Source organism: Mizuhopecten yessoensis, unplaced genomic scaffold (genome assembly GCF_002113885.1).
Source record: "Mizuhopecten yessoensis strain PY_sf001 unplaced genomic scaffold, ASM211388v2 scaffold4231, whole genome shotgun sequence".
Lineage (NCBI taxonomy): Eukaryota > Metazoa > Mollusca > Bivalvia > Pectinida > Pectinidae > Mizuhopecten > Mizuhopecten yessoensis.
This window is the reverse complement of record NW_018405441.1, coordinates 614,588-626,364: the sequence shown is the minus strand read 5'-3', so window position 1 is coordinate 626,364 and position 11,777 is coordinate 614,588. Positions and strand designations below refer to the sequence as shown.

General features: G+C 38.1%; 1 protein-coding gene across 1 annotated transcript in view; it reads left to right on the top strand.

Moving 5' to 3' along the window:
* The window catches only part of LOC110448743 (glutaredoxin-3-like), a 15,442-nt gene extending 15,004 nt beyond the window's left edge, over window positions 1-438 (top strand). Inside the window, exon 10 of the mRNA XM_021495164.1 lies at window positions 302-438. Coding sequence (XP_021350839.1) covers window positions 302-352 — 51 coding nt within the window. The 3' untranslated portion in view covers window positions 353-438. The remainder of the gene's footprint in view (window positions 1-301) is intronic.
* Window positions 439-11,777: the final 11,339 nt, after the last annotated feature.

Genomic DNA, 11,777 nt, shown 5'->3' with positions numbered 1-11,777 from the left:
ATTGCATATTTTCACCCCTCGGAAAGCATTGTTGACCTCGGCTTCGCCTCGGTCAACAATGCTTCCTTGGGGTGAAAATATGCAATATCGCCCTCTCATGAATGTGATATTTATATAATATACCTAGCAGCCACTTACTAGAAAACATTTCTTAACTTTACTCCTTAAAAAAAAAACATTTCACAGTCTGTGCAATGGGAAATTTTAAGATTTTAATATCAATTTCAACCTGTTATCAAACAAAATGATTACACTAGCGTAAGATAAGATTTGTTAATATGTTTTCTTTTTGTGTTTTCAGCAACTGAAAGAATCCGGAGAACTGGAGAGTATATTAAAGGAAGGACAATAGACTATCCAGGAGTGATAACAGTGGAACTAACTGTGACCAACTATATCAGAACTGTAGATCAAGTAGGGGAGGGGAGGGGGGGGAGGGGAGGGGGCAATTCACAGCTCCAGGTGTTACAAGTCTCATACCAGTAACTCGGTCTTCTTAACATTACTACAGCACATGTGTAAACCCAGGACCTTTATTACAATCAGGTGGTAGTAACATTGAGAAAGATCTGGACCCACAGTTAAACCTGGATTATTAAATGTAAAAACATTCACATTTAAAATTGACGTTTTATGTTTATCCGTTTTTGTTTCCATTGTAATGTTTTCTGTTTATTTCACTCTGTTATCTCAAATATCTTGTCCATCTCAAAAGTGTTTCCAAAAAAACTTCAAGCATTACCAGATGTGGCTACAAACAAAGACTTACTCAAGCGTGACTTGACAGAAGTACAGCCAAATGGATTGTGTACAGGTACTGGGAGTACAGGGATCATCTGTATGGAAACAGTTTATATATTTGTAATGTGTTTCAAATATATCCAGTAATTTGAAGATACTGGAACATTTATTAATCAAAAGAAGCACAGAACTTCGTGTTCAGTATAAATGACTGTAATGTGGAGATGTTCGTGTTGTGAATCTTTACACTGATCGCGGTGTGGACATTTTTGCTTTGACATTGGTTTTGAAACCTAAAAACACGTTATATATAAATCTGTAATAAAAAAATATGCCTGAACTCGAAAAAATGTGATAATTTTCACATTGAAAAATGGCCCTTTTACAGTTTTTGGTATGTGTAAAGGGGAAAGGACATCAAATATAAACATTAGACGTCAACAGTTGAATTTGTGACCCTACACACAGAGGTATAAGATAAAATACAGAAAGTTTAGCCATTGAAATGGTCTTGAATAACAGAAAACCATGGAGAAATCACCGTTTACCAGGGTATGTATTTTTGTATGACAGAAAATTGTTTGGATTAACAAATGAAATCCATATAACATTGTTACATGTGGAAGTACCCTGTCTCATGGCTCAAAAGGAGGGTTTTCATTTGTCGAATCCTTGCAATGTCAAAATGTTTTTATATTTATTTTGCAATTTTGAGTAAAGCCAATGAAATGCTGTCTTTGTGATTGCCACTTGACATACCAACAGTAGATTTGATCATTTACATATTTTTACCTGTTCTCTTGTAATTTGTGTTAGAGTTGGGAATAATTATTATACAATTATGGACTTCAGGTGGTCTATCCCTGATTTAGTCTGAACAATATTCTCTGAGGGTGAAAGATTGAAGGGCTTAAATACAAAATAACAAACACAATTTCTGATTCAATTCATGTGATATTTGATTTCAAATAAACATCATTTGCACAATCGACATCATCAATAACATCACATAGTTCAGAATTTGATGAGATAATTAATTTGTAGTTGAATTCAGCAGTGTGATTTGTAACAGATTTACAGACTGGCTGGGAAATTACCTAGACCTACTATTAGTAGTGGTCTGTAACACTTTTCTATTTAAGGTCGAGGTCTGTAACACTTTTCTATTCTATTCATAGAACGAGGTCTGTAACAGATTTATAGACTCGTCACATGACGTCGCTCCTCCAATCAGGGCTAGGAATCAGCACCAGTCATATAGTAATATTTATTAGAGATGTTACCAGGTATTGGATTGGTCAATCAAAATCATTTGATACTGTCCACAAGCAATTAAAAACACAAACATACAGAAATATTCGTTGGTTTTACCTGTTATAATAATCAGAATATCTCCTAATTGCTGCCTCACACAGAATGAAAGATAAATACTACCCGATACGTTTATGTGTGATTTGTGTTAAAGTTATCTCCCTTAAGGATATATGCTACCTTACAATTTTACCTGTGATTTGTATTAGATTGAATTGGTGTTTTTTTTTATACATTTTCCTTCTAATTTGTATTGGAATTAATTATCTGCTTTAGTGATATGCAGTCTTACACATCATACCTGTATTTTGTGTTTAGGTTAATTAATTTCCACTATAATAGTTCACAATTGGGAAGCACGGTAGTCCAGTGGTAGGACGCCGGGCTCGTGACCGAAGGGTTGTGGGTTCGCGCCACGGCACGGCAATGTGTTGTATCCTTGAGCAAGATACTTTACTCCGTTAGTTCCAGTCTACTCATCTGTAAATGAGTACGTGGTTGGGCAGTGCTAGAATTGTTGAATGTTAGCGCCGAAATGGCAGCTCCGGCTGTATGCTCCCGAGGGAGTTGAGAGATGTATTGTCTGGTTGCAAAGGCCCTATACACGGCTAATAATTTGTGAACCACTTTAAGACGACCTACGAACTAGGATGTGATAAAGTGGTATATAAGAACCTCCAATTATTATTATTATTACAATAATTTGATTATCAATTGATAAGTAATTCTTGTGAACATTTCAAAGTGTTTCAATTATTGTTTCACAAAGTCAAAACGTGTTTATTGAAACTCTTGAATAAAAAGAGATACAAGACAAAGTTAGGTAGCATATACCCTTACAAAGTTAGGTAGCATATGCCCTTACAAAGTTAGGTAGCATATACACTTACAAAGTTAGGCAGCATATACCTTTACAAAGTTAGGTAGCATACACCCTTACAAAGTTAGGTAGCATACACCCTTACAAAGTTAGGTAGTAAACACCCTTACAAAGTTAGGTAGCATATATACCCTTACAAAGTTAGGTAGCATATACCCTTACCAAGTTAGGTAGCATATACCCTTACAAAGTTAGGTAGCATACACCCTTACAAAGTTAGGTAGCATACACCCTTACAAAGTTAGGTAGCATACACCCTTACAAAGTTAGGTAACATATACCCTTACAAAGTTAGGTAGCATATACCCTTACAAAGTTAGGTAGCATATACCCTTACAAAGTTAGGTAGCATACACCCTTACAAAGTTAGGTAGCATACACCCTTACAAAGTTAGGTAGCATACACCCTTACAAAGTTAGGTAACATATACCCTTACAAAGTTAGGTAGCATATACCCTTACAAAGTTAGGTAGCATATACCCTTACAAAGTTAGGTAGCATATACCCTTACAAATATTGTTTGGATTTGTATTATTACTGCTCAGTATATAGTGCCATTTGCTTGACCTTATTTAGTTATTTTGATCATTTTAATGCTTGGTTTGTATATATTTGTATTAGAACTCAGTGATGTGATCTTTGTCAGTTAACATGAATGTTTTTTCACTTCTCTAGAAGCCCTAGGGTGATGACATTTGGCCTGTATACCTACTGTAGCTGGATATAGGCCCGTATATATAGTTTGTTAAATACATGATCCTAACCTTTATTGAAGGTCACAGGAGTCAGATTTGTAAAAGTCTTTAAACTACTTCTTCCCAACATGGAACCATAAGACCTTGGGTCATGATATTTGGAAAGCAACTAGCTAGCCATGGGAGGAAGGGCTACTGTTTCTAGCACGTGTTGACCTTTTGTCTGGTACAATTATACTTCTGTGACCGTTACGGCCCATGGGCCTCATGTCTATTACTGAAGACAAAGATACTGATGTACATCAGAGAGAATCCCAGGGTTAGTGGAATACAGGAAATCAATTTTCCCACGCATATAACTCTTCTCAATGATGTATGTAGAGTCCACAAAATGTCATTAAAATCAAACCCTGATTTCACCGACAAGTCCCCGAACTAACTTTCTTTCTGAACTATTCTCAGGTCCTCATGTCCGGGTAATTGCAGGCAATCTGAACTGGATGTTTTTCCAATATTTTCTCAGGCACATATTGATATTGGCAGCTTTTGTTTGAGGTTGACCCTGTAAGTTGTCTAAACTCAATTCAGTTAGCTATATATTATGTACATCTTTACAATTAGAGTATATACCTTGGTACATTTGTCCCAAATGTCTAGATTTGGAACTCTGCATTTTCAGTAAGGTTCATAATCACTTTAGAAATATGTCATATCAAAGTTTATTTTTCACCCAAATAATGTACATATTAATTAAGATGTACATTGTTCGTGGAAATATGTCATATCAAAGTTTTACATATAGATACACTAACAATGTACATATTAATATGTGCATTGTTTGCGTATAAAGTAGGCTTTTGATATTTGGAACTTGGTACCATGCAGGGGTATATACTGGTACAGGGTCAGATTAAAAAATCTGAAATCAATCAATGAATTATATAGGGTGGGTGTCTTATTAAGCTATAGACCTTGAGGTATGTTCGATACATTTCTAAGACAATAAAGTCTTATTATCCAAGTATCAATGATCTTGTTGTTTGTCCTGTTCTAAATCTTTTTTGTTTTTTGTACATGTACAGTACTTCATGGGATTACAGCAGAATGCATTGAATTCCGACCATCTTAGATCGTTATGCCTGCCATTGGTGGGCGTAGAGTTTTAAACCCGACTGTTCCATCCTGCTGAATGGTACTGAGTCAGTGTAATCGATCCAGTGGCTTCATTTCTTGATCAAATTTGATATACAATGGTCAAATAGGAGATCTAGAACACCTTGAATTATTTCTTATTTAAGATTTTCAATGTAAAGTCTAGGGTCATCTGAACTGTTTAATATACAGTACATTTCACTTTATATCATGTCGCTTTTAAAAAATGTCACTTTTTGGTAATTATCATGTTTTCTTAATAATAATAATAATAATAATACTGGACACAGGCATAATGCCTATATATCAAGGTCACAAAGTTTAACATCAGTTTTTGTGATGACGTCCCGAATATGAATATTTTCTAAATGATTTTCTCATTGTGTCGCATTATGGTTAGCATCGGGTTTTCATCTCACAAATGAGAAGTGATATTAAGTGAAATCTACTGTTATTGTCAACTGATTCAGTTACATAACCAGCAACTTCATTTCTTAACGGACATCGTTCATCAAACTCCATACAAAGATGGAGTATGATAAACAAGGACGGTTATTTCAGCGGAAGCTGGAGCATTTATATCTTACATACATTTTCTACCTGTTTATATGTGTTCATGATACAGACGAGTGCAGTAGAAAACACTCAAAATGTTGGTTATTTTATTATATTTACATTTGCCCCCGCGCCGTCCCATTACAACAGTGTTAGATGGCAAGTGTAATTATATAGGCTATAATTACAACTGCTTGACTATAATTACAACTGCCTGTTTCAGGTGTAGGAATATGTAAACAAACAAGATGGCCGCCTGAAATGTATTTTGAGGCAGGGCAAATGGTTTTTGTAGGAATATGTCTTAAGAAAGAAAAATATGTAAATATAAAAAATACCTGGTTGTCTGGATGTAATTATTGTTGGTATAATTACAAGTGGCCTCTGGCAAATCTACCATAAACCCTAGCGGGTTTTATGGGATTTGCCAGAGGTCACTTGTAATTATATCAACAATAATTACATCCAGACAACCAGTTATTGTTTAAATACATGTATTACATAATGTTTTCCTGGATTTGACGGGAGAGATAATATGTACCACATGTAATGCAGGAAATACCTTTCCAGAGAATCTGGTTTGCCTTTGCTTTTGTGGATGTTAAGGATATTTGTTCTTGTTAAGTTTTTTGTATCAAGTATGAGTTCTGATTTTGCCCTTGATCATTAACACTTGATTATTCTTTTTCACTTTCAATATATGACATATAATTATAATAAGGCGTGTGGAATTTGTGAAACGTTTTATTTGCATTATTACAATACATGAACATAATACAAGTACATTCATGAAAGCAAGGTATTGGCAGTGATGTGCTACAGATAAGGCATTGAACATCGCGGGAATAACAAGTTAGACCTTTATAACATTCCCCCCCCCCCCCCCGGGTACTTATTCATTTCCATCAAGACATAAATAAATTTAAAAGAAGTTTGAAAGAGATGGCAGCTACAGCCAATTTCATTCTTTTCCAGCTGAAATATTTCAGAAATGAAAACACTTCTATACATATACTGTTGAACCATACCTAACTGATCAGCACTGGTAACAGGTAGTCATTTGGCCAAGTACCCCTCTCCCCTTACCCAGCACACAGTACTGGAACAAAGGGTTGGCAGCAGGCACTACTGTAACCCTACAGCACGACCGTCATGTTTTCCGGGACCTCAGAACTCCACGTATACTTACTGCAGTATACTGGTATTGACGATACCCTTAGTACTAAAACATTAATTAACAGGTTTTACCACATCGAACCAAACTAAAGTAAGCAATGTTATACGATTCTATACTGATAAGGTTCTAACAGGATATAAAAGTTTACAAAGTTTTATTATGACAGCACTACACTTGGCATTGACAATGTAAGCTATGTAAATATAACAAGATAATGATCACAACAATCTTCATATAAAACCATTTAACAGCATATATTTGACATAATATCAACGTGTAAACAGTACCAGACAGAGTTATGTACCTTTCTGGATATAATAACAACCAAGGCTGTACATATATGATGAAACTTCCTAATTCCAACGACGTTCCCAACTTTAATATTCTTATAGTTCACGTTTCCACTCAAATTTTCTAGAGTTAGATTTTCTGCAATTCAACCACTCATTAAGTCGAGAAATAATATACTATTTTGATTAAAATTTTGAGAAATATGACCATTAAAGCATGAGTCCCAGAGCTCTGTATCGTATCTCCACTAAAGTACAGTATTCCAGTTTGTTTGGCATTTTGATAACTCCAGTTGCTTGCTAGTATATTCTCTTTGTAGACTGAAGAAATATATTTATTTTAAGTTCCTTTTTCACAAAAACATCCCTCTATGGGGATTCCAAACCTTCTGATTTTAAAGCGAGAAACCAGCTTGCACTACTAGTGATAATATTTGTGATGTAGATATGCTTCTACAGCCTTGCTGGGAATTGTATTGTAAAATGTTTAGTACTCCTTAAAATAGCTTGCAACCTTTAATTGTCTTTGCAAGAATTTAGAGATATAACATATTTTTAAAAGAAAAATTTGAAGGACTGCACACAGTAGAAAATGGCGAGACTCGTGTACAATTTAATAGGGATAACACATGCAATGTCACTACCTGTATTGATGAATGAACACCATTACTCTTCATTTGACTAGTTAAAAGGAACTAAAAATATGGAAATTCTAAATCACCTCGAAGCAAAAAAAGTGTTTTATTCAGAAAATTACAGGAAGGTGACATTTTGAGACTGCTATACTAGCTAATCTGACACTTCAGTGAAATAGTCAATGTTCACAGTCAGGGAGTCTGAGAGAACATTTCTGTTTAAGTTATATACAATAAGCTTCATCACACAAACAGTATTATCGTGTAAGCGTTTTTTAAAAACCTTGACTAGCTAATAGAACATTCACATTAATTACCCGACAGGCAATACGCGTAAACTATAGATATAAACATGTAATGAGTTGTAAATTGTAAATCTACAAAGATCCTCATCTTAATTCAAATCAAGCACTTAACAACAACACATACAAACATATGGCAATATACCAAACATTTGGTTTCCATTTTGTCAAGATTGTCAACACAGTGTTTAACAAAATTTTCTAACTCTCCTTATTTCAATTACCCTAAGACATCCCAAGAAAAGGTTACCTTGTAATTTCATTTACCCCGAGACATCCCAAGAAAAGGTTACTGGTAATTTCACTTACCCCGAGACATCCCAAGAAAAGGTTACTGGTAATTTCAATCAAATATGAAAATATTCCTCAATTATCACACCATTCACCTTCCCATAAGCTTGTCCATACTTTTTCTCTCACCTTTAATAAAACTGGATGACTCTCAAATATATTATGCTATATATTAAGTTGTAGATGTTTTAGAATAGGATTTGTAAAATATATTGGATATGCCAGGATTTTCCATGAGCAGCTGCTAGAGTGTATAGAATGAGCTTGGACAATCAATGAAACAATCGTGAACTAAACTTTTATCATCAGGCTAGCTACATATCATACTCCACAGAAAGAGGCGACTTTTAAATCAATGTATTAATTTGTAAGATATTGACAAAGGTGTAAAACGCCTGCATCCATTACGTATCCTATTATGAAATCTGTATAGAGATGACTGAAATGTTTTTTGTTGTGAGATTTGGTGATATTTTGTTGACATTATCAAATACTTAGAAACCAAGTTTAGCAGAGGAAACTGTAACACATTTATCACATTTCTCTATTGAGCAAAAACAATTTGATAATTGAATCATACAAACAATGAAAATATGTTTTATTAAGATTTTGCCTGTTTGACGCATTCAATGTACAAGTACAGTGCAGGAGTTATGTGTTTGTACCAGGTTTTGTTGGCAGATTTTCTGTTCATTTAAGTCAAGCACCATTCACATCAAGCAAACACTTATTTCTATATTGTGTAGTTCTACAATGAATTAGTTGCTAGGCAACACTATTAGAGATGATTACCTGTAAATTGTAAGTTTAAGATTGTAAGTGAAATGATCATACATTTCCTGTCAGTACAGTTAGTACAGTACCCTATATTTATTTTTAATAAAATCTGGGAATGATTTCAAAATACATCGCAAGTAGACTTGAGCTCAAATTGAGGTTTATGTGGACATTATAATGTGTTGGTGATAACAGAGCCGGACCTGTCCTGTCAATCATTGCCCCCACCTCTCCCAGGAAAAAACAATAAAGCATATAGTAAATGAAACTCCAGGAATCAAATGTAATATTGACCATAGTATAGTTATCAAAGATTATCTTGAAAGAAAAATTGTTTGTGGAGAAATAATGTGCCTTCCATCACTACATGTATGTATATAAACTTAATTTATTTTACACAATTATGAAACAAGTTTTCTAACTTATATTAATCACCCTTGTTGGCCCTAATGGAAGTGTGCATAGGGTCCTAATGTGGGAGGAAACCAGAGCACCCGGAGAAAACCCACATGCTCAGGCAGGTTTCCCAATACCTTTTTACGTCCGATCAGGGAATCAAACCCGCCCGTATTGGTGAAAGGTGAGGGTTATCCAATACACCACCGACCACCACATGTATATATAAAACGTAATTTACAACTCTATCACAGACATTCATCAAATCAAATCTCCAACCTTTAAATTTATTTAACCCCTTAATTTCCTGAGAGTAAAAAGATACTTTAAGCATAATGACTGTGAAGAGGTGAATACATTCTTACAATGGACAATGTATAACAAGAAGCTGAAATCTCTATAAGTTAGATATAATTTACAACAAGCTGAATTCTCCTTAACAAACACACTTTACCTGGTTTTACATCACAGTTATCTGTCCAACTCGTAGATCAATCAGTTTCACTGTCCTGACAGAAAAATGGTGATTTAAGCATGATTAAGACAAAGTCTGTAAATTTTAAAATTGCTCAAAAAAACTGTAACAATATCTAACGTAAAGCAGCTTATAAAAGTACCCCAAATACATAACCACCAACCCAGAAACAAGGTGCTGTTTCCTTCTTCAATTTATTGACTAAATTTCCAAAAGAAAAAGAAAAAAAAACGTGTTTTAAGCTAAAAATGAAAATGAAAAATAATTTGAAAAAGTCTTAGACTTGAATAGAATTATATATTGTCCATACAATAAAATTTCAACATCATGACTGGTCCATAAAGAACATTTGTTTGTGTTTTACGTCCTATTAACAGCTATAGTCATTTACATGTAAGGATGTGCCAGGTTTTTGTCGTTGATGAAAGACGGAGTTCCCGGGGGAAAACCACCAACCTACAGCCAGTACCTGACGACTGCCCTATGTAGGCCTCAAACCCTTGACCCAGTGGTGGAGGGCTAGTGGTAGCAGACTGTCAGACGCCTTAACTACCTGGCCACCGCGGCCCAGTGGTGTAGGGCTAGTGGTAGCAGAATGTCCGACGCCTTAACCACTTGGCCACCGCGGCCCCGCGGTGTAGGGTTAGTGGTAGCAGACTGTCAGACGCCTTAACCCCTTGGCCACCCTGACCCAGTGGTGGAGGGCTAGTGGTAGCAGACTGTCCGACGCCTTAACGACCTGGCCACCCTGACCCAGTGGTGGAGGGCTAGTGGGAGCAGACTGTCCGACGCCTTAACCACTTGGCCACCCTGACCCAGTGGTGTAGGGCTAGTGGTAGCAGACTGCCCGACGCTTTAACGACCTGGCCACCCTGACCCAGTGGTGGAGGGCTAGGGGTAGCAGAATGTCAGACGCCTTAACCACTTGGCCACCGCGGCCCCGTGGTGTAGGGCTAGTGGTAGCAGACTGTCAGACGCCTTAACCGCTTGGCCACCGCGACCCAGTGGTGTAGGGCTAGTGGTAGCAGAATGTCAGATGCCTTAACCACCTGGCCACCGCGACCCAGTGGTGTAGGGCTAGTGGTAGCAGAATGTCAGACGCCTTAACCACTTGGCCACCGCGGCCCCGTGGTGTAGGGCTAGTGGTAGCAGACTGTCAGACGCCTTAACTACCTGGCCACCGCGGCCCAGTGGTGTAGGGCTAGTGGTAGCAGACTGTCAGACGCCTTAACTACCTGGCCACCGCGGCCCAGTGGTGTAGGGCTAGTGGTAGCAGACTGCCCGACGCTTTAACGACCTGGCCACCCTGACCCAGTGGTGGAGGGCTAGTGGTAGCAGACTGGCAGACGCCTTAACCACTTGGCCACCGCGACCCAGTTGTGTAGGGCTAGTGGTAGCAGAATGTCCGACGCCTTAATCACTAGGCCTCTGTAGCCCCTCTGTCTACAGTGTTTGTAGGTTTATGGTAGATTGACTATTTCTGAGATAGTGGTAGCAGACTGTCTGTCGCCTTAACCACTTGGCCCCCGCGACCCAGTGGTGTAGGGCTAGTGGTAGCAGAATGTCCGACGCCTTAACCACTTGGCCACCGCGGCCCCGCGGTGTAGGGTTAGTGGTAGCAGACTGTCAGACGCCTTAACCACCTGGCCACCGCGACCCAGTGGTGTAGGGCTAGTGGTAGCAGACTGCCCGACGCTTTAACGACCTGGCCACCCTGACCCAGTGGTGGAGGGCTAGGGGTAGCAGAATGTCAGACGCCTTAACCACTTGGCCACCGCGGCCCAGTGGTGTAGGGTTAGTGGTAGCAGACTGTCCGACGCCTTAACCACTTGGCCACCCTGACCCAGTGGTGTAGGGCTAGTGGTAGCAGACTGTCTGTCGCCTTAACCACCTGGCCACCGCGGCCCAGTGGTGTAGGGCTTGTGGTAGCAGACTGTCCGACGGCTTAACCACCTGGCCACCGCGACCCAGTGGTGTAGGGCTAGTGGTAGCAGACTGTCCGACGCCTTAACCGCTTGGCCACCGCGACCCAGTGGTGGAGGGCTAGTGGTAGCAGACTGGCAGACGCCTTAACCACTTGGCCACCGCGACCCAGTGGT